This window comes from Ranitomeya variabilis, chromosome 1, assembly GCF_051348905.1.
Source record: "Ranitomeya variabilis isolate aRanVar5 chromosome 1, aRanVar5.hap1, whole genome shotgun sequence".
In the NCBI taxonomy this organism is placed as follows: Eukaryota; Metazoa; Chordata; class Amphibia; order Anura; family Dendrobatidae; genus Ranitomeya; species Ranitomeya variabilis.
The window spans coordinates 523,363,116-523,389,835 of NC_135232.1; the positions used below are offsets into that span (position 1 = coordinate 523,363,116).

Sequence of the window (26,720 nt, forward strand, 5' to 3'; positions counted from 1 at the left end):
AATTAGACCCCCTACGAGAGGAGGCAACTGGGATCAAATCATATTACAGAAAGAATGCAAATGGATTTTTTGGTTACGTACAGTCCATCCTTATGGTCTTAATGACCAGCTCTCTTTTGCTTCCTTCCTCTGATGTAGGGCGAGCCAGGGTGGTTAGTGAGGGGTAGCCGCTGATGAGTGGGGGCGCCGCTGCGTAGGTCCTAACCTCCGCGTTAGGTAGGTGAAAGTAAGAATAGGGCACCCTAGGTTATTAATAGGCTTTCCTCTCTGGGTCTTGTTCTAATCTTTATCTATAATTTCTAGCCGCTGATCTCCTGAGGATTTCCTTATCGATGTCCACTATACACACAATAAAATGTATGTTCATGAAATTCCTTTTAATGATTGACTGCATAGTGAGGGTGTACTTGATTTGTACTTTTTGCATGTCTGTCATAATTAGTCTCTGGTATTGAGATGACTAAAATGTCTTACCAATAATATTGTAAACCTGTACAGAAAATGGTGGTACAAATTAGGGACTTATGGATGTATTTGCTCCTGGATAGGTAGCAACAAAGCCATATGCCTCGTACATGAAGAGACGCATAGTACTATGTATGTAACTGGTAGCGTACTCTAGAGTCTTACCCATTTGGTAGCGCAGGCGCAGTGTAGATTTCTGCGCTCCAAAGGAGGAGGGACATTCAGCGGGCTGAAGGCTCGGTCAGCTGATATGCCCTGATGAGCTCACTTCCGGTCATGTGATCGGCAAAGCACGTCACTCTGACCGGATGTAGGTATACAAGGCGCGATTTCAAAAGGCTAACTTACTGCGCACATGTATGGCAGCGTCGGCTGGACGCTAGGTATGAGATGACCCCAATGCTATCCCCTGATGAGAAATATCGAAACGTGTCGGGAAAGGAGGGGAAGAGGTCCACGGCCATGAGCAGAGCTGAATGAAATTGATCGAGACAGCTCCGGGTGAGACCGTTCTTTGTTTGTGTTCCAGTCATATCAATGGATACGTAATGACGCTATGCAGTATATAACTTTTGTGGGCTAGATATTGCAGGAAAGTATTCACTGATTAAATCCCAATTCTGAGTTCCCATAATAGGGGCTCTTTGAGTTACTCTGGGGTTAATAACCCTAGAGAGGTTTAAGAAGGTTTGGGAGTACATACCCGTGTTTATAAGTACACAATACATGCTAGGTTGTTGTTCTGACTGTGAACTTATATATACCTAGAAACAGTAGTACTTTTGTGGATGGTATGCTGTAACCTAGAGGTGCTATTCAAGCATTAGATCTAGAGCGCCACCCACCTCGTTTGTTTGATATTTGCACCTTATTTTTTTGTATAGTATTTTATCTTGATCCAGTAAAAGTTATATTTTAATCCTTTATATATGTTGATTTGAGAATTTGGGGGATTATACCACAGCTGAATCTATTGGCAGCCCTGGTGCGCATACTTGACAGCCGTCAGCCGCTCCAAGCTTTCTCTATGGGGCTGCTAGAAAGAACCAAGTGCAGCCCACTGATCAGTATCTTATCACCTGACAAGCCTGAGGATGGGCCTAAGAAAATGACAAGATTATGGGGCAACGGTGTCCATGACGCGCAGCCCCACACTATTGTCAGCGTGTAGCATTGCCACACACAGCGCCACCTACTGGAGGAGACAGCGCACTGCTCGTCTGATATACCCTGGAAGTCACGTGGCCGACGTGTGTCACGCGCTGAGGACGCTGCAGCCATTACACCCAACCAGTACGTGAGGACATTGGCGAAGACCGGAAGTGCGTAGAGCAGTGCCCCGCCCACGGAGTTAAGGAAGCAGGTGACCTGCTCCTCGTCGCCATTGGCTACCGTTCGGTGAGGAGACGAGACGCCGGTGCGCTCTGCAACATGAAGAGGTCCGGGCTCTTAGTCGCTGCTGTGCTGCTCGTCCTGAGCTGGAGCGGGGCGGAGTGCTCAGGTAAACGGTTAGAGGGCAGTGAGGACACCTTAGTGCTGTCGCCGCCATTGGTGCGGTGACCTCAGTGGCGTCCCAGGTGAGGGGCCCGGTTAGGGGACTGTTGTGGCGGTTCCTGTGTGTGGTGTGACCAGGGCCCTTCGCTGCTTGCGGTCAGTGAATAGAAGGCTTCATCCCGTCCCCTGTACGAGGCTTGTTCCCAGCCTGCTCCATGTACCATTAAAAATAAAGATTATTATTATGTACCGGCCTGGTGACTGCTGGGCTGTAAGCAGTGGTCTCCCGCCGTGTCTGGATGGGAGCAGCAGGGGAATAGTAGCAGTTTTCTGATCTGGGATTATGGAGTGCTGCGCCATTGCAGGTGTGGAGTTGGACACGTTATTACAGCAGTTTAGGGGAAACCAGATATTTTATAACCTGCCCAGCGCCACGCCTGCAATGGTGGTGTGGCACTACTGAATTGCTTTGAAAGTAGTATTACAACCAGGGCTGTGGAGTCGGTAAGCCACAGTTGCGACTCTGACTCCTGGATTTTATCAGGTTCCGACTCCGGCTCCGACTCCTTCATAAATGGTCAACTCGTAACAATAAATTTACTTTTGTAAAATATTAACATCGTGCTTATTCAGTTTCTCACCATCATGTAAGTAATCCGACCACTTAGAGCAAAAACTATATTTATTAGAATATAGCAAATAACTTTTATAAACTTTTCTAAACTCTTGTAAGTAAATATGCAATAAACACTGTTATGCAGTTAATAAGAAGAAATCTATAAATTTGTCCTCAGAAAAAGTATTGCCTCTGTCAGATCCTCCTTCATGGATGCCCTCAAATCTGATCTAATTATTTTGGGAGCAGAGAACAACCTCTCTACACTAACTTGGGTTGGTGGCAAAGCAGTAACCACTCGGGCAACATCTCTGACAATGTCAGGATACAGAGGAATCGCTTGTTGCACTGTTATTTTTGATGAACGGTCACATTTCTCAATTTTTTAGTGCACATGAAAAATTCTGCTGAAATGTACTGGCTGTGTTCTTTGATGGGGATGACTCTTCTTCTATGCGGGAACGCTTTGCAATGTCCTTGTGATCCAAATATTTTTCAAAATTAAATTCATCAGTTGATGAGGGTGAAGATGTGGCAGGACGACCAAATTCTTCTTGTTCCTCCTGACTGTTCTGCAACCCTTTCATCCTTACTGCTATTTCAAACAGAGCTTCTTTTCCTTTAGTTAGCTGTTGATCTAGAAGAAACCGATGCATTGGGTCTACATAAACAGCTGCCAAAAGAATGTTATTTTGTAATAGTATCTCCTCTCTCCATTTCATTGATGTAGCAATGCCACTTGCAATTAACCCTCCTCTTTGGGAAAGGCGAAACATCAGGTTCTTCCACTCCTTTAAGAAAATACCTGGAGTTAAGTCCTCTGCTTGTAATTTTTTAGTCACAGTAAATGGGTGCTCTAGCAATTTTTTCCCGTCTCCCATGACAGCACACCTGAGAGAGGGATCCGCCCAGTCAGGACAGGAAACCTACTGAAATAAAAGGGCGGTACCTCTCCCTCGCTTCAGTTGGGTTTCCTGTCCTGATGGGAACCCTTGTGCTGAAGTGGTAATTCAGAGAGTTCCCCCGTGGGATTTAAATCTGGTGTTAGATGCTCTAACCAACAGTCCATTTGAACCCTTGCAGGAATCATCGTTAAAGATACTCACTCTTAGGGCTCCTTTCCACTTGCGAGAAACATGTCCGTGTCTCGCATGTGAAAACCAAGCTCTGGCGCCGGCACTTTGGAGCGGAGCGTGCAGCTCCATGTGTTGCTATGCGGCCGCACGCTCTGCTCTGGAATGCCGGCGCCAGAGCTTGGTTTTCACATGCGAGACACGGACGTGTTTCTCGCAAGTGGAAAGGAGCCCTAAAAACGGTGCTCCTGGTAGCATTAGCATCAGCCCGTAGAGTGAGTGACTTGCAGGCCCTGTCCGTCTCCCCTCCTTACATGCAAATTTTTGATGACAGAGTAGTACTCAGACCAGATCCGGCATACCTTCCGAAAGTTGTACTTAAATTCCATAGAAGTCAAGAGATTGTGTTACCCTCCTTTTGTAATAATCCTAAGAACCCAGGGGAGGCAAAATTTCATACACTGGATGTAAGGAGATCTATTTTGCAGTACATATCCTTGACTAGTCAGTGGAGGAAGGATCAATCCCTATTTGTAGCCTTCCAGGGTAGTAGAAAGGGATATGGGGTGTCCAAGGGTACTATCGCCAGGTGGATTAGGGAGGCGATTTCCTTATCCTATTCTTCAAGCGGCGCCCCGATCCCTGATGGCATCAAGGCTCACTCCACCAGAGCTGTGGCTACTTCCTGGGCAGAAAAAGCAGAGGTATCGATAGATCAAATTTGTAAGGCCGCTACCTGGTCCTCTCCGTTTACCTTCTTTAGACACTACCGGCTAGATCTATCCTCCTCGTCTGACCTTACCTTTGGTAGAAGGGTGCTACAAGCGGTGGTCCCTCCCTAAGGTGTTTCTTTCTCCAAAAATCTCAGGTGTGCTGTCATGGGAGACGGGAAAACACCAAGGTTACTTACCGGTAGCCGGTTTTTCCGGAGCCCATGACAGCACCTGTATATTCCCTCCCTTCTTTTTCACCCTTTGGTGCGCACTTTTAGCTGGGTTTTTTTTGTTATTATTATAATGTGGTGGTAGATTGCCATGTATACTAACCAAGGGGGCCTCATGCTCTGAAAACCAACTGAAGCGAGGGAGAGGTACCGCCCTTATATTTCAGTAGGTTTCCTGTCCTGACTGGGCGGATCCCTCTCTCAGGTGTGCTGTCATGGGCTCCGGAAAAACCGGCTACCGGTAAGTAACCTTGGTGTTTCCAGCTCAGTCACCTGATTCCACTGACTTTCATTTAGCGTCAGTTGAGGGTTAGCCATGTCTACAAGAAAGGTTTTCAGTTCAACCAAGCGCTGAATCATTAAGTAAGTACTGCCCCATCGTGTGGCTTGATCAATAATTGCCCCTTTTCCAGCACGTCTCTTCAAAATTGAGTCAACTTTAGGGGTTCTGGCAACAGTAGCCACTTTTCTCACCTTGCCAATCAGTGCAGCAGCATGTCCTTCTTGCAGACTGTCTCTGATAGCCAGCTGTAGCGTATGCACAACACAGCGCATGTGATGAATGAAAGAACGTATTGACCGTTTCAACAAGATCATCTAAACTATCATGTTGCTGTTTATCTGAAGCAACTTCAGTTTGCTCCTCAGTTACAATACTGTGTTCCTCTATTTCAAACATTTCTGTGTCTGTGGACCCAGAATGTTCTTCTGGCTGCTGGTCACCATCATTACTCTCATTCATTAGCTTAACAGTACTTATCATATTTGAAGCATTGTCAGTTACGACAGAAAGAACTTGCTCTTTTTTAAGTTCATAGTCTTGCAGAACCTCTTCCACCAAGACCTGGAGAAACTCAGTGGTGTGATGAGCTTTGGTGTCTTTTACTGCCAATGTCTTGGTAACTATTTCATTTTTGTCACAAACAAATCGGACATTGATGGCAAAATAGTTCACTCTGTGACGTGTGCAGGCATCCATTTTAAGAAACAAAGCGTCCCTTGAGAGTATTTTTTTAAGTGTTTCCTTTTGTTTAAAAGCTTCTTCGATTTTACTAATTTTCTAATATACGATCTCTCTCTCTCGATCTCTCTCTCTCGATCTCTCTCTCTCGATCTCTCTCTCTCGATCTCTCTCTCTCGATCTCTCTCTCTCGATCTCTCTCTCTCGATCTCTCTCTCTCGATCTCTCTCTCTCGATCTCTCTCTCTCGATCTCTCTCTCTCGATCTCTCTCTCTCGATCTCTCTCTCTCGATCTCTCTCTCTCGATCTCTCTCTCTCGATCTCTCTCTCTCGATCTCTCTCTCTCGATCTCTCTCTCTCGATCTCTCTCTCTCGATCTCTCTCTCTCGATCTCTCTCTCTCGATCTCTCTCTCTCGATCTCTCTCTCTCGATCTCTCTCTCTCGATCTCTCTCTCTCGATCTCTCTCTCTCGATCTCTCTCTCTCGATCTCTCTCTCTCGATCTCTCTCTCTCGATCTCTCTCTCTCGATCTCTCGATCTCGATCTCTCGATCTCGATCTCTCGATCTCGATCTCTCGATCTCGATCTCTCGATCTCGATCTCTCGATCTCGATCTCTCGATCTCGATCTCTCGATCTCGATCTCTCGATCTCGATCTCTCGATCTCGATCTCTCGATCTCGATCTCTCGATCTCGATCTCTCGATCTCGATCTCTCGATCTCGATCTCTCGATCTCGATCTCTCGATCTCGATCTCTCGATCTCGATCTCTCGATCTCGATCTCTCGATCTCGATCTCTCGATCTCGATCTCTCGATCTCGATCTCTCGATCTCGATCTCTCGATCTCGATCTCTCGATCTCGATCTCTCGATCTCTCTCTCTCTCTCTCTCGATCTCTCGATCTCTCTCTCTCTCTCGATCTCTCGATCTCTCTCTCTCTCGATCTCTCTCTCTCGATCTCTCTCTCTCTCGATCTCTCTCTCGATCTCTCTCTCTCGATCTCTCTCTCTCGATCTCTCTCTCTCGATCTCTCTCTCTCGATCTCTCTCTCTCGATCTCTCTCGATCTCTCTCTCTCTCTCTCGATCTCTCTCTCGATCTCTCTCGATCTCTCTCTCTCTCTCTCGATCTCTCTCGATCTCTCTCTCGATCTCTCGATCTCTCTCGATCTCTCTCTCGATCTCTCTCTCGATCTCTCTCTCTCTCTCTCTCGATCTCTCTCTCTCTCGATCTCTCTCTCGATCTCTCTCGATCTCTCTCTCTCTCGATCTCTCTCTCTCTCGATCTCTCTCTCTCTCGATCTCTCTCTCTCTCGATCTCTCTCTCTCTCGATCTCTCTCTCTCTCGATCTCGATCTCTCCAGAGAAACACCAAGCTTGCGGGCCATTTCCCCATTCTGACACACAAAAGCTGGTCGTGAAAATAATGAAATAGGCACACTATCCTTTACAACAAGCTCTATGATCTGTTTTTTTAAATGTATCTGTCATTGTCACAGTAACTTTGTCACTGACAAAATATCTTGCAACTTATGGCTTCAAAGTTCTCTGCTCCTTTGTTTGGCTGGAAGAGCTGGGCACTGGTTCATTGGTTTGGATGCAGTCTTTCTCATCCACTGCTTTCAGTACTTCTAGATGAAAGCGCTGTAAATGTCTCTAGATTAGAAGCTCTGGTAGGAGCATTTTTATCTTTGCCTGAATATGCACTGATCTTGGCTTCACAGCATTTGTTTTCGTCTGGATCATTTGTCATACACTGACAGACATAATGTTTTCTATCTTGAGTGATGGTGAAATGTTCAAATACAGCTGATTTAATGTGACGCTTCTTTGACATTTTCAGGTTTTTAATTCTGCATTCACAATCCAAATGACAATTGTTTTTCCTTAAAACAATTGTACAAAATTATTGCCAGGTCGTACAACTGATAAAGTGGTCAGTAATACTGTTATTCCTCATGTACTCAGTTAACTGATGCAAAGTTTGTTGAAAGGATAATACTTCTTAGGCCATGTGCACACGTTCAGGATTTTTAGCGTTTTTTTCGCGTTTTTTCGCTATAAAAACGCGAAAAAAACGCTAACATATGCCTCCTATTATTTACAAGGTATTCCGCATTTTTTGTGCAAATGTTGCGATTTTTTCCGCGAAAAAATCGCATAGCGGAAAAAAAAGCAACATGTTCATTAAAAATGCGGAATTGCGGGGATTCCGCACACCTAGGGGTCCATTGATCTGCTTACTTCCCGCACGGGGCTGTGCCCACCATGCGGGAAGTAAGCAGATTATGTGCGGTTGGTACCCAGGGTGGAGGAGAGGAAACTCTCCTCCACGCACTGGGCACCATATAAGTGGTCAAAAAATAAGAAATAAAATAAAAAACAGTCCTATACTCACCCTCGATGTCCAGCGCAGTGTTCCCGCCTCTGTGCTGCACGCTGGCTGGTTCCTGTAGCTGGTGTGCGGAGAAGGACCTTGCCGAATGACGTCACTGTCCTGTGATTGGTCGAGACCGCTCACGTGACCGTGACGTCATGGAAGGCCCTGCGCGCACACATCAGCTATAGGAATGGACGCCGGTGAGGAGATCTGATGTCTGCGGGTGAGTATAAGCATTTTTTTTATTTTTTTTATTATTTTTAAACGTTCTATCTTTTACTATAGATGCTGCAAAAGCAGCATCTATAGTAACAAGTTGGTCACACTTGTCAAACGCTATGTTTGACAAGTGTGACCAACTTGTCAGTCAGTTTTCCAAGCGATGCTACAGATCGCTTGGAAAACTTTAGCATTCTGCAAGCTAATTACGCTTGCAGAATGTTAAAAAAACGCAAAAAAAACGGAAAAAAAACGCAAAAAAAAATGCGGATTTCTTGCAGAAAATTTCCGGTTTTCTTCAGGAAATTTCTGCAAGAAATCCTGAACGTGTGCACATACCCTTACAGTCTCCCTCTTCTGAGTAGCAGCAGTGAGATGCTTGGAAGACGCACACCTAGTAAACATCTAGTCTAGAGGAGGAGCTTTACTACTAAGAATTTGCAACACATTTTCAGTTTCATACATTGTAAGTAGGGGGGTTGGGGCAGCATGAGGTTAACCAAGTATAAGATTAGATAAGGGCAGTGGAGAACAGTGACAAACAAGAAGTAAGAAATGTCTCTATCTCCAGCAGAACTGCTTATCACTGTTGTTTATAGTTTGATATAACATATATATTTGAGTAACATTTATAAAATTCATATGCAAGTTCAATTATGAAATATTAATACATTTTTTTTTAAAGCTGTAGTCGGTACATTTCTACCGACTCTGACTCCAACCAAAACTAACTCCGACTCCACAGCCCTGATTACAACAAGTGTTTTCTATTTGTTGACTAAAAGTTTATCCAAGAGGTGACGTTTCTCCTTGTGGCGAGTGCGTAACTTGTCGCTCTCCGTGAGGAGAAACGTTATCCCTACGCAAGATGTCACACTCTGCACTGACGAGGGGCAGCACCCTAAAACTGTCTGCAAATTGAGATTCTGGTTTGGCTTTTATCCTGAGTCATGTGGCAAGACTTGTTAAAGGGTGGCCATTCACTTTTAGGATTGCTACTTCCTATAGGTGGCGCTAGAGTTCTAGTTCTCTTCCTGAAGAGACCATTGACTAAACGTAAAATCTTATTGACATCACTGTAATTAGATTAGTTGGTGAAAGTTAGAAAATGCCTATTCTAATAGAAACACATGGGTTATTCCATTCCTCATGTAATAGCGCGCCTCTAGGATATGTTTTAACTTTGTGACAGCTGAGGTTCCAATCCTAAAGATAAGGGGCCTGCACTCTGTGCACAGCAGCCCCCTACTGTATAGGCTTCGCACCAGTTAGTGAATGGACCACAGGTGACCAGACATGATGCTGCACAGGGAAAAACCTTCATAAACCTTATCTGTGGGCCCTTCATTCTCAGACTTGGGTAGGGTGCCTTGAGTTTTGACCTCACTGTGGTGTAATATGCCACGGCAGCACAGTGACTCTGTGGTTAGCACTGTTGCTTTGCATCTCTGGGGTCCTGGGTTCAAATCCCACCAAGGACTTCTGAGAGGAGTTTGTGTGGGTTTCCTCCCACACTCCAAACATACTGATAGGGGATATAGATTGTGAGTTCCAATGGGGACAGTCCTCCCACACTCCAAACATACTGATAGGGGATATAGATTGTGAGTTCCAATGGGGACAGTGATAATATATGTAAAGCGCTGCAGAATATGATGGCACTATCTATATAGACAATGCAAAATAACAGTTAATTTCATTTTCCGACAATATCCTTGTCAAGCAATTGCTGTGCCTGTGAATCAATGTAGTTGTAGAAATACCCTTTTTTTTTTTTTTTTTTTTTTTCACTTAAAACTGTACCAGTCCGTTAACCTTATTTGCCATATTAGCAAAATGCTCTTGCGTGGCAGCTTTCATCGCTGCAAAGACTGCTTGTAAACCGTAGCCAATCCCATATCCATGGTGCTAGTTCTGCCTGCTGAGGGCATACCGACCATCCAGCTCCCTACATGAGTTTGTACAGGCCTGTCAGTACCTGTTATAGCTGTGAGGGGTTGTCTTCTTCTGTATACATCACTAATCCACCATGAGTTCTACATTTTAGTTGATGATTATTTGCCATTTTCTTGTTTATTGGGACAGTATACGGCATTTCTTTAGTACAGTCAATCTAATTACATGTGACTTGCTCATGAAATGAAACTTTGAGTACAGAAAGCCTATTGGCCTGTTAATAATCCTCTTTATTAAAATGTTTTAGCCGCCTTGGGACATGGCATGTGATTCCAGCTGGCACTCTTCAATAGCCTGCATTCTTCAGCAGAGGCAGCCTTGCTGCGCCATTTATTCACCCTGCTGCTAATTCTCAGTGTGTCTGCTCATGGCAGGTTCTTGTTAGCACACTGGCCCTTTGTTTTAGGCTCTTTACAAATGCTTGTTATCTGGACGGCAACTAAGTGTTTTTGGCTTTTTGCATGTTTATGGGGCATGCATCTGAGGCTTCTAGGTGTTGGCAACTCTGTGATCTGAGACCTGCTGTATAAGGCTGGGTTCACATTGCATTAATAGCAGCCCGTTCAGCACATACGCTAACGGGCTGCTGTTAACGCAAGTGCCGACGCTCCATCTGCGCTAGCAGTGACGGACCCGGAAACGCTGAAGCCCGCGTCTCTGGTCCGTCACTCAATGACGGCACATCGCTAGTGCACGCCCATTGTGGGCATGCGCTAGCGATGCGTCCGACATTGCATTCAATGGTGGCGTTAACGGACTACGTTACACCGCGTTATGCCGCGGTGTAACGTAGTCCGTTTATTGGAGTCACTGAACGCAATGTGAACCCAGCCTAAAGGAGCCCAAAGATGTGCATCCACCATGGAAAAGATGAGCTCTTTTCAGTGTTCTTGACTGCCATGTGCTATTTGGTAGCTATTTATGCTATTTCAGCATATGGAGGTTTTTCCTTAAAGGGGTTGTCCACTACTTTCAATTAACCTCCCAATGTATCCCCCCGGGGCCCCTCATGAATTGTGTGATTACCTTCCGTTGCCGTTTTCGCCTGTGAGCGGCGCTATTCCGGCGGCTGAGTCCGGGTCACGTGACCCCCCAGGCTGCAGCCGCCGCTTATTTCCGCCGACGTCACGTCAATTTCCAGACTCTGGAAATTAACGTGACGTCAGCAGCAGGCGTGAGCCAGCCTCACAGCCAGCAGTCACTCATCAAGAGTGACTGGGCTGTGGGCGGGGCTGGTGGCTGCCTGCGGGACTTGCTGGGGGCGGGGCTAGGCAGGGAATCCACCATGTGATGTGCGGGGCTCTGCGTGCCGGTGCCGGTATGTGCGGGCCGGGGCTCTGCGTGCCGGTATGTGCGGGGGGCGCCGGCCATCACATTCCGGCACGCAGAGCCACGGCCCGCACATACCGGCGCCGCCCCGCACATACCGGCATGCAGAGCTCCGGCCCCGCTGCCTGCGGGGCTGTGCATGTGCTGGGGGCGGGGCTAGGCAGGGAATCCTTGATGTGATGTGCGTGGCTCTGCGTGCCGGTGCCGGTATGTGCGGGCCGGGGCTCTGCGTGCCGGTATGTGCGGGCGGCGCCTTTACGTGCGGGCCGGGGCTCTGCGTGCCGGTATGTGCGGGCGGCGCCGGCCATCACATGCCGGCACGCAGAGCCACGGCCTGCACATACCGGCGCCGCCCGCACATACCGGCACCGGCTTGCAGAGCCCCGGCCCGCACGTACCGGCGCCGCCCGCACATATCGGGGCTCTGCGTGCCGGGGTGGTCTTTGGGGGGGGGAGTGTGTGTGTGTGTGTCTCTGCAGGCATCGTCCGATGGGACTACAAGTCCCATCGGGCTCTGCCTGCTACAGTGACAGTGAGTGACACATTAGCCAATGATGGGACAGTAGTAGTCCCATCATCCGGCTAATGTGTTGAATGTAAAAAAAACAAAAAAAAAACATATACAGGACATGCGCCATGCGACGACATGCAGCATGCGACGACATGCAGCATGCGACGACATGCAGCATGCGACGACATGCAGCATGCGACGACATGCAGCATGCGACGACATGCAGCACATACAACATAGAGTACATACTCACCATCACTTGTCACTTTGATCCCCGAAGCCATTGTCATCTGTAAAAAATATTAAAATAATAAACAAACACTATACTCCCTGATCCGCAGAAATCCAATTAAAACGAGTGTCCCGCGACGATATCCCGTGGAGAGCAGCAGCATCAGATGATGCAACCACTCTCCAGGGGCTCCAGGAACACAATGAGGGGAGGAAGGTATCCTTCCACAATGTATTCCTACGCCCCTGTGAGAAAATAGTCCCTAGTCTCACTTTATGGCATGCTGTATGAGAAAGTTCCCACGCAGCTTTTTGCCATAAAGTGAGACCAGTGAACGTTAGTAACCTCAGTGATGCACTGCAGGAGCCATTGTCTCCTGTCAGTGTGTCACTCAGGGTCCTATAGAGCAGTGACATCACCCGATGTCACTGTTCTATAGGGGAGATCGTCGTGGGACACTCGTTATTAATTGGACTACGGCGGGCAGGTAGTATACGGTTTATTTTACGTTTTTTGCAGGCGCTGAAGTATGGTAAGTATGGTTAAATGAAGAATATTAAAATACTTTTTCCTAATGTGTGTGTTTTATTAACCCTTTCTTACTATTGGATTAATAACGGATAGGCGTCTTATTGACGCCTCTCCGTTAACTCGGCTTAATGTCACCTTACAATAGCAAGGTGACATTAACCCCTTATTACCCAATATCCCACCGCTACACGGGAGTGGGAAGAGAGGGGCTTAGTACCGGAATTGGCGCATCTTACAGATGCGCCATTTCTGGGGCGGCTGCGGACTGGTATCTGTAGCTGGGGGGGGGGGGGGACCAATATCCATGGCCTCTCTCTAGGCTATGAATATCAGCCCGCAGCTGTCTGCGTAGCCTTTCTGGCTATAAAATATGGGGGGACCCCACGTCATTTTTTTTGGGGGGGTCCCCCTATTTTAATAGCCAGTAAAGGCTACGCAGACAGCTGCGGGCTGATACTCATAGCAGGCTACAAATATTGGCCCCCGGCCGTCGGCTTTCCCCCTCTGGCGCAGAAAATTGCGCGGGAGCCCACGCCGTTTTTTTTCCGTTTTTTTATTAAATTAAACGCTCATTAAGGCCTGTTTCACACTTGCATCGGTACGGGTCCATCGCTATGCGTCGGGCCTACATACTGACGCACGTTGTGAAATTTGTGCACGTCGTGGGCAGCGGATGCAGTTTTTCAACGCATCCGCTGCCCATTCTGAAGTCCGGGGAGGAGGGGGCGGAGTTTTGGCCGCGCATGCGTAGTAGAAAATGGCAGACGCGAGGGACGTGCCAACGGTCCGCCAAAACACGCATCCGTTGCACGACGGACGCGACGTGTGGCCATCCGTCGCGATCCCTCACTAATACAAGTCTATGGGTAAAAAACGCATCCTGCAAGCACATTTGCAGGATCCGTTTTTTTTCCCAAAAAGACGGATTGCTAAAAACGCAAGTGTGAAAGTAGCCTTAGGCTGCTTTCACACTAGCATCGGTAAGGGGCAGTCGCGCTGCGTCGCTAATAAGAGTCTATGGAGAAAAAACGCATCCTGCAGACAACTTTGCAGGATGCGTTTTTTCTCCACAACGACGCATTGCGATGTGCAGTGCACGACGCTAGTGTGAAAGAGGCCTTAGAAACATCGGCCTTTCTATTATATATCTATGGATATATCTATCTATAGATATATTTATAGATAGATAGATCTATAGAAACATAGATGTATCTATCCATATATTTGGCTGCTTTCACACATCAGGTTTTTGCCGTGAGGCACAATCCGGCGAGTTTTGAAAAAAACGGATCCATTTTTTTCCGCCGGGTCCGTTTTTTTCTCATAGAGTTGTATTAGTGCCGGATTGCGCCTGATGGCCACACGTTTCATCCGTTTTTTACCGGATCCGTCAAAAAAGCTGTTTCCGCCGGATGGAAAACACATACAGAGGAACGTTTTTTCTGTCCGGTGAAAAACCGCACAGCGACGGATCCGGCAAAAAAAGTATGAAACTGAGCTGTGAAATGATGAATCCGGCCTTGGAATCCGTTTTTTCATGCATGTTTCCATTCAAATCATGCACATTTTCCGTTTATTTACTTATTTCCAAAAACTGCATTAAAACCGCGCATAAACCGCACCAAAAAAAACATCAAAACTGCACCAAAAACTGCATCAAAACCTGGTGCAGTTTTGCAGTTTTGGTGCAGTTTGCAGTTCTTGGTGCGGTTTTGATGCAGTTCTTGGTGCGGTTTTGATGCAGTTCTTGGTGCGGTTTTGATGCAGTTCTTGGTGCGGTTTTGATGCAGTTCTTGGTGCGGTTTTGATGCAGTTCTTGGTGCGGTTTTGATGCAGTTCTTGGTGCGGTTTTGATGCAGTTCTTGGTGCGGTTTTGATGCAGTTCTTGGTGCGGTTTTGATGCAGGTCTTGGTGCGGTTTTGATGCAGGTCTTGGTGCGGTTTTCATGCAGTTCTTGGTGTGATTTTGATGGAGTTTTTGGTGCGGTTTTGATGCAGTTTTTGGTGTAGTGTTGATGCAATTATGGTGCAGTTTTGATGCGTTTTTTATGCAGTTTTTGCACGGTTTTGATGCAGTTTTTAATTCGCTTTTGTTGCTGTTTTTGCGCGGTTTTTAGGCGTTTTGGTGCGTTTTTGAAAGGTAAATAAAGATGTATTATTGAACAAAAAAAAAAGATTTGTGATGTCATTATTGTCCAACCTCCTCTTTTACATTTGTCCAACCCACACTCCATTAAACACACAGATAGACAGATGATAGATGAAATGGATAGACAGATCTACATATAGATAGAACTATAGATGCATACATCTATCTATTCATATATCTATCTGTAGATGTGTCTGGATAGATATATCTATTGATAGATGTATGGATAGCGTAGGGTGCGTGTCCACTGTCCGGATTACATCTGAATAAGCTGCAGATTGGATGCCGCGTACTTGTAGTCCCATCGGATGATGCCTGCACACACACCCCAAAAGACCCCCCGCACACACCTGAACAGTCCCGCACAGCGCCGCACACATCCGATCAGCCCGCAGACCCCGCCCGCACACACATACACGCACACCGTCACCGCCCACACACTTCCATCCTCCCGAGCTGCTGCGTTTCTCGGACCCACATCCGCAGCAAAACTGCAGATCTTTTTTACATCTGCGGTTTTGCTGCGGATGTGCCCAAGTCAATGAAAGTCTAAAGGTGCAGAAACACTGCAGTTCCGCACAAAAGAAGTGACATGCTGCGAGAAAAAAAAGCTGCGTTTTGGTGCGGCTTTTTCCGCAGCATGTGCACAACAAGTCTGCGGCTCCCATAGACTTACATTGGTTGTGCGCTACACTGCGGATTTGATGCAATTCAGTGCGGCAAAAAAACCCTGCGGATCTGCAATCAAATCCGCAACGTGTGCACACAGCCTTAGCATTTAGGGAACCTAGCAAAAAAGCCATGCAAAAAACTAGTGTGGGATGGCACTTTTTTTGCCATTTCATTGCACTTTGAATTTTTTTCACATTTTCTGTTACACGACATGGTAAAACCAATGGTGTCGTTCAAAAGTAGAACTTGTCCCGCAAAAGATAAGCCCCCACATGGCCATATTGATGGAAAAATTATGGCTCTGGATAGAAGGGGAGCGATAAACGAAAACAAAAAAGCTCCAGGGGTGAAGGGGTTTAGAAACATGGATATGGACATATCTATGGAAATAGACATATCTATCTATCTATCTATCTATCTATCTATCTATCTATCTATCTATCTATCTATCATGGAGTGTGGGTTGGACAAATGTAAAAGAGGAGGTTGGACAGAAATGACATCACAAATCTTTTTGAAGATAGAGCAGGGAGGGGTTGGGGTGTGTTTTGGAGTGGGTGTGGTAGGTTCGTGCTTAGTAGCAGTGCAATGCATCATGAAACTTGTAGTATTAGAGTACAATAACTCAGGAGAAAGGAAGTTGTCGATTAACCCCATGAGAGCTGAATCCAGCACTGAAGATGTGCTGCTGCAGCATGATAAAAGGTAATATTGCTAAAATAAACACAGTGGATGTTTTCAGTGGCACATAATATCAAGATTTATGAAAAAAAAAAAAAAAAAAGGTTATAGTAGTGGACAACTTCTTTAAGTTTCATGTCTTAAGCAAAGTTCACATTATTCATCTTTTCAGCATTTTTTTTTTTGCTGCAGCAACACCTGATCTTCTTGGCAGGAAAGAAGCTGCAGAAAAAAGCATGTTTTCTTGCCGTGGTTTTGGCATGCCAATTTCTCTTGTGCATGCTGGTAAAATTTAGTATTGAAAAAATGTCCTATTCCACAAAAACGCATCAAAACATGATACCTGCATATTTTTGGTGCTTTTTTTGGCATTCTTTAAAGGGAACCTGTCACCCCCAAAATCGATGGTGAGGTAAGCTCACCGGCATCAGGGGCTTATCTACAGCATTCTGTAATGCTGTAGATAAGCCCCTGATGTTACCTGAAAGAGGAAAAAAAGAGGTTATAATATACTCACCTGGGCGGTCCCGCTGCTGGTCCGCGGTCAAATGGGTGTCTCAGGTCCGCTCCGGCGCCTCCCATCTTCATTCCATGACGTCCTCTTCTGGTCTCCGCGCCGCGACTTCGGCGCAGGCGTACTTTGTCTGCCCTGTTGAGGGCAGAGCAAAGTACTGCAGTGCGCAGGCGTCGGGCCTCTCTGACCTTACCGGCGCCTGCGCATTGCAGTACTTTGCTCTGCCCTCAACAGGGCAGACAAAGTACGCCTGCGCCGGAGTAGCGGCGCGAAGACCAGAAGAGGACGTCATGGAATGAAGATGGGAGGCGCTGTACTGGACCTGAGACACCCATCGGAGCAGGACCGCCTCTGGGTGAGTATAATCTAACGTCTTTTTCTTCTCTTTCAGGTAACATCGGCGGCTTATCTACAGCATTACAGAATGCTGTAGATAAGCCCCTGATGCCGGTGAGCTTACCTCACCATCGATTTTGGGGGTGACAGGTTCGCTTTAACCACCCTTTCAAAGTCAATGGGTGAAAAACACGAAGTGAAATCCTTTTATGTTTAAATAAACCATGCAAAGCACAAAATACTGAGGGCAAAAAACAAATGTGCATGAGATTTCTGAAATCTCATAGGCTTTACTGGTACTGTAAATGTAGTTAAAAATTAGCCTAAAAGAACACCTAGTGTGAACTTGGCCTTATTGTCTTAGTTTGGTTCATTGATTACGCTGTGCTTGGCAACATTAGCTTATAATGCTTAGTATTGCAGTACCTGTTATTGTCAGGTTCTGTTAGGGATGCCTGGCCATACCAGGGTCAGACATTAGTGTGTGTGATTTTATTCTCATTGCTCAGTTTTCCTTACTTTTAGAGCTTTCTTTGGTGTCAGCCTTGGCATTCTTTGATACCCTGCGACCGACCCCCTTCAATAGATTGTCGCCCTTATAAGTTGTTGCCTCGTGCTTTTTGCGTTAAATGGAACCTGTCTGTCAATTCATGCTGTCCAATCAATAGGCAGCATGAATCTGAGCCAGGTGGCAAGCCTGGTATGTTTCTTTGAAATACTTCAGCGTTTTGGAGAAAATGAGATGGAGGGATGTGCAGAGACCCTTCTAGTCCAGAGCCCTCAGGCTATGTGCGCACGTTGTGGATTTTGATGTGGAGTCACAGCATCTTTGGACGCACCGAATTGCATCAAATCCGCAGTGTAGTGCACAAGCAATGTTAGTCAATGGGAAATTCAGGATTGTTGTGCACATGCTGCGGAAAAATACATGCAGATTTGCAGCATTTTATTTTCTGCAGCATGTCAACTTTTTGCGGATTTGCAACATTTCTGCACCCATTGACTTCCATTGTGTCATGCCAATCCGCAGCAAAACCGCAGGTTTGAAAAGGTTTGCGGTTTTGCTGCGGAGTTAAGTGCGAGAAACGCTGGAGGAAGGAGTAAGTGTATGGGCGCGGATCTATCTACAGTATGTCTGTGTGTAAACATTCAATGGACTATGTAAATGAAGAGGTTGGACAAGAAATGACAATCACAGTTCCTTTTTTGTTTTGTTAAATAGATCTTTATTTAGCTTACAAAAACGCATACATATCCGCATCAAATCAATTCCACAGGCAAATCTGCAATGTGTCTCAATCTCCTTCCCCTCCTGGCTGTTTTCTCCCTGCACTGATATGGATAATTTATTATTATTATTGTACATTTTTATAGCGCCTTTTATTCCATGGAGCTTTACATGTGAAGGGGCAAATATAGACAAATACAACTAAACATGAGCAAAACACAAGGCACACAGGTACATAAGGAAGGAGGACCCTGCCCGCGAGAGCTCAGTCTGCAGGAGATGGGTGAGGACACACTAGGAGAGGGTAGAGCTAGCTGTGCTGCCGTTCAGTAGGTTCAGGATCACTGCAGGTTATAGGCTAGTCGGAAGAGGTGAGTCTTTAGGTTCTTTTGGAAGGTTTCTATTGTAGGCGAGAGTCTGATGTGTTGTGGTAGAGTTCCAGAGTATGGGGGAAGCACGGGAGAAGTCTTGGATGCGGATGACAGATCTGTGTGTATAAGAGGCCGTCCAACTGTAAAAGATCTCATTAAACATTTTTCTCTGAAACACAGCTGCATTTAGGTGAAAAATATAGCTGGAAGCAATTGTGCTGTACTCTTGGCAGTATAACTAAACTGTTTCTTTAAAAAAAACAAAAACATTCCAAGATAAAATTGAATATTGCCTGCCATAAATTTAATAATAATAATTTTTATTTATATAACGCCAACATATTCTGCAGCGCTTTACAAATTATAGAGGGGACTTGTACAGACAATAGACATTACAGCATAACAGAAATCACAGTTCAAAACAGATACCAGGAGGAATGAGGGCCCTGCTCGCAAGCTTACAACCTATGAGCAAAAGGGGAGACACGAGAGGTGGATGGTAACAATTGCTTTAATTATTTGGACCAGCCATAGTGTAAGGCTCGGGTGTTCATGTAAAGCTGTATGAACCAGTTAACTGCCTAAGGCTGGTTTCACACTTGCGTTTTTTGCCGCTGCGTTTTAGCGCTAAAAAAGCATGCATTTTTTTTCCTGTACTTAACATTAAAAACGCATGCATTTTTTTGCATGTTTTGACGTGTTTTTTGCAACGCATGCATTTTTTTTATGCGTGCGTTTAGTTGCAGAAATGCAACCTGTAGTAATTTCTAGCTGCGTTCTTTGCCGCAAAAAAAGCATGCGTTTATTCGCGGCAAAAAAATGTATTGCTGTCTATGTAAATGCATGCGTTTTTAAGCACATGCGTTTGCATGCGTTTATATAGAAAAACACAAGAAAACACAAAAAAAACAAGAAAACCCTAACCCTTGGGTTACTAGGGATCCTAACCCTAACCCTTAGGGTTAGGGTTAGGAGCCTAACCCTTAGGGTTAGGATCCTAACGGTTAGGGTTAGGATCGTTAGGGTTTGGATCCCTAGGGTTAGGGTTAGGGTTTGGAGCCCTAGGTTTAGGGGTAGGGTTAGGGTTTGGATCCCTTTATCACCTTGATGGTGGGGGGTGGCTTATCAGTGACCTGGTGACCAGGACATTCTTCTAATAAAAAGCTCTCATGCTCTGAAAACCAACTGAAGCGAGGGAGAGGTACCGCCCTTTTATTTCAGTAGGTTTCCTGTCCTGACTGGGCGGATCCCTCTCTCAGGTGTGCTGTCATGGGCTCCGGAAAAACCGGCTACCGGTAAGTAACCTTGGTGTTTTCGGACTATAAGACGCACCCAGGTTTTAGAGGTGGAAAATAGGGAAAAAAATATTTGAAGCAAAAAAAAAAAGTGGTAAAATTGAATAACATACTATATGTGGTGTTATTACATATAATAGTATGTTGTTATGTTGGAAGCTACGGGTAGAAGATGGTGCTGCGGGACCAGTGTGGTGTCTGTAAAGTACTATATGAAGACGCTGGAGGGTGAGAATAAGAATGGGGGAACAGGGCTTATATTTAAAGCACCACTCCAGAACTGAAAAATACCACTGGAGTGCTGCTTTAAGATCCCATTGGGAGAGCTATAACTCCCAGCATGTCCTGCAGATCCTATGGCATGCTGGGAGTTATAGTTCACCACAGGAGTGGCAGAGTGCTTTATTGTGTGTTGTAAAGACTAAACTTTTAATTGTGTCAGCCAGCCACTGTGGTGAGGTGAAAAGCTGGAGCATCCCATGACTGCACACCGAGTCCTCCCTCTTGTTGCCTTTCCACAGCACAGGTCATAAGAGGAAGCCTGCAGATTCTAGTGGGGAGTCTGAAGGACCTGTGATGACATTAGAAGAGGGAGGGCTCTGTGCTGCCATGTGATGCTCCAGCCCGCCCTCTTCATGACATCACACAGGTCTTTATGCCCAGCATCCAGCACAGCCAGGCAGGTATGCAGCGATCTTGTCCCCTCTGGCCCCCTGCTGCTGCCCCCTCCTCCATCGGACACAGATCTCCCCAGCTGCTACAGGAATCTGGCGCTGGGGAAACGTGTGTTTCAGTGAAGGACTATTCATGTGCTGCTCACTGCTCAGCTGACAGGTGGGCGGGGAAGCGGCTAATGAATATTCACTGCACTTTAATCATGGGGACCACTGATTTCCCCAGTGCTGGATTCGGGCAGCTGCGACATTTTTCTGCCTCATGCAAGTGGGATCACAGTGCGATCCCACTAGCCGCTGCCGCCTCCCCACATGCTACATTCTGACCATAAGACGCACCCACACTTTCCTCCCAAATTTGGAGGAAAAAAAGTACGTCTTATGGTCAGAAAAATACGGTACTTACTGTTAAAGGGAACCTGTCAGCAGGATTGTGCATGCTAGCAAACCGTGTCAGGTCGGCGCCGTTATACTGAATAAAATGATACCTTGGTTGATTTAGATTTTAGCTAGCCACCAGTGTTTTTCTTGTCCCCTATGGGGCATGAAGAGGTCCTGGATAGTGCTGCTGTGGCCGGCAATCGGGAGCACTTCTTACCCATACATGCTGGGCAGCTGAGATTGGGGGCTCTGCTTTCCTCCGGTTGCTGCTTCCGTCTCAATAGCTCTTGTGTGACTCTGGGACCCCCACTCCCGCCCTTCCTGCGCTTCCTCGTGGGATAAAGCAGGGCGGTGATGGACCACAGGGAGGAGGAGCGCTCAATTACGCTATGACCTCAATCCTTTAAAATCCTGGTCTGGGGATGCCTCAAGGCAAGGCCTATTTGTCTGTGTCCCTCTGACTGTAGACAAACTGACCTATGGATGGCGTCAAACCCTTACACTCTGCCTCTGCAGAGCCCAGCGTTCACCCTCATACTTTAAGTAGCGGATGTGGGTCCCTTGCTGTCCATGGTATAACCTTATGTTGTAGTATACCTTTTCTCTTTTTAGGGAGACAAGGTTCCTGCCCCTGAAAAGGATAAGGTGCCCAGCCGCAAGTGTGGTATTTGTGCCTCCAGACTTCCTTCTGCATATAAGAAGCTCTGTCAGCTTTGCATGGATGACGTATTACGTACCGAACAGCCCATTCTCCTGGACATCATCAAAACCCTCATAAACCAAGGGGATCAATCCTCTGACTACACTTTCCCAAGCCCTGATACCACAACCACCTCCAAAGAGGCAAATTGCACCTGTGGAATCGGACTCTGACTCAGACGAGATCCATACATCTGGTTTGGAGGACATTTGGGAGAATGAGGGTTCCACTTCCACCTCTAGACCCAATAATAAAAAATACCTTTTCTCTTCCGATGATATTGAAGAGCTGATTGGTATGGTGAGAAGCACCATGGGAGTGGAGGAGGAAGTGAAACGGTCTGTACAAGACAAAATGTTTGGGGGGATAAAACCTAGGGACCAAAAACGGTTTCCCATACACGAGAATATTGAGAACCTTATCCTTCATGAATGGGGCCTTCCTGAAAAAGGACTTGGTGTCCCTTTAGAGTTAAAGGGAACCTGTCACCCCCAAAATGGCTGGTGAGGTAAGCTCACCGGCATCAGGGGCTTATCTACAGCATTCTGTAATGCTGTAGATAGGCCGCCGATGTTACCTGAAAGAGGAGAAAAAGACGTTAGATTATACTCACCCAGGGGCGGACCGCCGGAAAGGTCAGAGGCCCGGCGCCTGCGCACTGCAGTACTTTGCTCTGCCCTTAACAGGGCAGACAAAGTACGCCTGCGCCGGAGCCGTGGCGTAAAGACCCGAAGAGGACGTCATGGAATGAAGATGGGAGGCCCCGGAGCGGACCGGAGACACCCATCCGACCGGACCGCCCCTGGGTGAGTATAATCTAACGTCTTTTTCTCCTCTTTCAGGTAACATCGGCGGCTTATCTACAGCATTACAGAATGCTGTAGATAAGCCCCTGATGCCGGTGAGCTTACCTCACCAGCCATTTTGGGGGTGACAGGTTCCCTTTAAGAGACTGCTTCCCGCTGGAAGGAATAAGCAAAATCCCGACTTTAATCAGCATAGCTACCAACTACAGAGGTAGAAAGGAGAATAAATATCCAGATTAGACAAACAAATTGCTTATAGTATGAGACCCAATGCCACCAAAAGCAGAAATTCTAACCACAGGGGAATGAATGTGATTACCTTTAGATAGAAAGCAGCTGTCCCGTTTCCCGGGGTGTCTGCGCCCACCCCAATGCATGTTTCGGAAGCACTCCTTCAGGGGGGCATGCGGTACTGTCCTCACCTGTTTTCTATACTGTATCTAATAAAGATTATTTATATTTTATTATAAGTTGTGGACTTCATGGTCCGTTATTTAGGGGTTTTTTTTACCCTTTTCCCCCTTCTGCTTCCCACTTGGAAGGGAATTGTTCCTTATGGGAGATCCTCAAGGTGGCTGTGCAGGTGTCCAGGGTAACTAAAAGGACGGCTCTTCCTTTCAAAGACTCTTCCCAGCTCAAGGATCCCATGGATCGTAAAATCGCGAGCTTGTTAAAGGGACTCTGTCACCTGAATTTGGAGGGAACAAGGCAATCTTGCCTTACGCAGGCGTGTACTATGGAGGACAGAGAATGAACTTCAATCCAATATTGCAGCCAGCGGGTAAGGAAAGGGTGAATCAAACACCCGAAAACCCCGCCCCTATGGCTGAAAATTGTTCCCTCCAAATTCAGGTGACAGAGTCCCTTTAAAGAAATCCTGGGACACCTCCACCAATCTGCTGAAAATTAACGTAGCCTCTACGTGTCGCCAGGTCTTTATTCCGCTGGCTACATATGTTAAAAAATCTCCTTACTTAGGGGACTTCTAGGGAGGAGGTACTGGACTCTCTTCCCCTACTCCAGAAAGCAACGGTGTTCCTGGCGGATTCCTCGGCTGAGTCCATCCGTATATTGGCAAGATCAGCAGTCCTCTCCAATTCATCTAGGAGAGCACTATGGCTTAAGTCATGGGGGGGTGACCTTCCCTCCAAAACTAAGCTCTGTGGTATTCCCTTTCAGGGAGACTGTTTGGCCCGGCCCTTAATGAAATTTTAGACGAGGCTACGGATAAAAAATCTCTTTCAGAACAGAAAAGCTCTAGGAAACCATTTTTTCATCCCTCTTGTGATCAATCTTCCCAGAGGGAGTACAAGGTGAAAAGTAAAACCGGACGATGTAGTTACCCAAAAGGGGGTTAAGGCAGAAATATCCTTATCCCCCAAAATCAGCAGACCCCTGATAAACAAAGACTGCTCTCCTGTCCAGGGTTGACTCTCGGGTTTCCTTGCCCAGTGGCAAACCATCTTCACAAACTGGTGGGTTCTTGGTACCATACGGGACGGATTGAGTCTAGATTTCGAGAGTCCTCCCCTTCAGCGTTTGACAGTTGCCTCCCTACAGTCTCCACACCTCAGAGTCCTTGCTGTTGGATCTGCAGGGTCTTCTTCATGCAAATGTGATCTCCCATGTACCTCATCTGGACATAGGGAAAGGCCACTATTCTCACCTATTCTTGGTAAAGAAACCGTCAGGGAAACACAGGATTATCATAAATCTGAGACCACTGAACCGTGTGATCAAATAGATTACATTTTGAATCTATCAGGTCAGCAATCCGGCGTATTGGCCAGGATTGAGTGATGGCTACAGTAGATCTGAGGGACACCTATTATGTGCCAAAAAGTTCCTCAGATTTGTGGTTTTCCACAGTCATCAGGTCAGCCATTACCAGTTCAATGTCCTGCCATTCGGGGTTTCATGAGCACCTCGGGTGTTTACCAAGGTTATGGCAACCAAGATTTATCTAACAGGGGATTTCCATAATCTCATATTTAGACGACTTTCTCATTGTCGCACCATCCATCCCTTGTCTGAACCGGGATGTGAGGACTGGTGGATCCCGAATTTGGAAATATTGGACCTTCATCAAGGAAGAAATTCGTGGGACTTCTTCTGGACTCAGGGAAAAGCACATCCTTTTTGCCCAGAGATCGTCTGCTCTACCTCATCCAGAGGATCTTCCAGGTTCAGAGACCAGAGGGCGCCAAACTGACTCAATGTCAATTCTGGAATCACTGATGTCGTGCATACAAGCAGTCTCTTGGGCTCAGGCACATACAAGAATCCTTCAGTCTCATGTCCTGCTGTACTCAAAAAAGAAAAAAAAACAGAATGCACTAACCAGGAAAATTCCCCCTTCCCAGTCACTTGAAGTCCTCTTATCCTATCCATCACAGCAGTACATCTAAAGGGATCAGACAATACCCAAGCAGATTTCCTCAGCAGAAAGGACATGCACCCAGGAGAATGGTGCCTGAACCAGGAGGTCTTCTTGTCCCTGGTGTCAAAGTGGGGGGGTCCCGAGGTAGACCTGTCTACCAATGGTCAGAACGCAAAGGCGAGAACATATTTCTCCCTCAGTCCCGAGTATGGAGCACATGGGATAGATGCCTTTTCCCATCCTTGGAAATTCAGCCTGGCATACGCCTTTCCACCAATTCCATTGTTAGCAAGAATACTACAAAAAATCTGATCAAGTCATCACGATTCTGATTGCGCCCATGTGGCCAGGAAGAAGGTGTTACAGCGCATTGATGGACATGGCTCATGAAGGTCCGCTTCTTCTGCCCCAGAATGTCACCCTTCAACGGGGTCCCCTATTACACCCAGACTTGCGCAGATTGAACCTTGCGGCCTAGTTACTGAGGCCAAAATCCTAAAAGCCAAGAGGGACTCTTAGATGGAGAAATACAAACTCTCTCCAGAAGAGTAGAAAACTAGTAACCAATGCTATCTATGGCAAAGCTTGAAAACTATTCTCGTCCAGGTGTTTCCCAAACACACCTGATCCTTTCCATCCTAATATTGCACACATTTTAAACTTTCTTCAGAGGTTTGGACTTGGGACTCATGCTTAGTACACTGAAAGTACAGGTCTCGGCTCTAGTTCCTATTTTGATTAGGATTTATCTGGCCATCGCTAGGTTAAAAGCTTAATGACCCCTGCAGCTAGTATTCGTCCTAGACTTGGTAGTCAAGTTCCTCCCTGGGACTTGAATCTGGTTCTTAATAGTTTAACACAGGATCCATTCGAACCTCTCCCATCTTTGGATATTAAAAAAAAACAAAAAAAAACAAAAAACAAACCTGACCCTTAACTTTTTCTAGTTGCAATTACTACCGCTAAACGTGTAGGAGAGCTTCAGGCCATATTTAACTACCACTACAGATCGCATTATCCTCCGATTAGATCCCTTCTTTATGCCTAGAGTAGTCTCAGGTTATGTGCACACGTTCAGTATTTTTCGTGTTTTTTTTCGCGATAAACGCATACATATGCATCCTATCATTTACAATGCATTCTGCAATTTTTGTGCACATGATGCGTTTTTTTCCGTGAAAAAAAGTATTGTGGTAAAAAAAGCAGCATGTTCATTAATTTTGCATATTTTTGCATTTTTCCCTCTAATGCATTAGGAAAGCTCCAGAAAAAAACATGCAGATTTCTGGCCGAAATGTCCGGGTTTTTTTTTGTCAGGAAATTTCTGCAAGAAATCCTGAACGTGTGCACATACCCTTAGACTTCCATAGAGGTCAGGATATTGTGCTACCCTCATTCTGTCCAAATCCCTGCAATGCAAAGGAGGAAGCCTTCCACACCCTGGATGTTCGCAGGGTGGTTCTTTTACCTCTAGCAAACTGAGAGTTGGAGGATTGACCAGAACCTATATTCTCAGGACAGAATAAAGGCAAAAAAGCGGTAAAAAATACGATTGCTAACTGGATCAATCAAGCCATCTGTAAAGCATATACATCACAGAACCTTTCAGCTCCTGCATCGCTAAAGGGCCCGCTCTACTTGTTCTGTATCAACATCATGGGCAGAAAGGGGGAACGCATCTTCTGAGCAGATGTGTAGAGCCCACCAGTGGTCGTCGGTCCATACATTCACTAGGCACTACAGACTGAATTTCAATAGGGACTTAACGTTTGGCAAACGAGTTCTGCAGGCTGTTGTCCCTCCCTAAGAAATTAGTTGTTGGT

The 26,720-nt window shown here is 46.2% G+C and overlaps 1 protein-coding gene across 1 annotated transcript in view; it reads left to right on the forward strand.

Annotated features, from left to right (window-relative positions):
- The first annotated feature begins 1,630 nt into the window (after positions 1-1,630).
- The window catches only part of BSG (basigin (Ok blood group)), a 74,131-nt gene continuing 49,041 nt past the window's right edge, over positions 1,631-26,720 (forward strand). Inside the window, exon 1 of the mRNA XM_077254065.1 lies at positions 1,631-1,966. Within this exon, the coding sequence (XP_077110180.1) occupies positions 1,897-1,966 (70 nt within the window). The 5' untranslated portion in view covers positions 1,631-1,896. The remainder of the gene's footprint in view (positions 1,967-26,720) is intronic.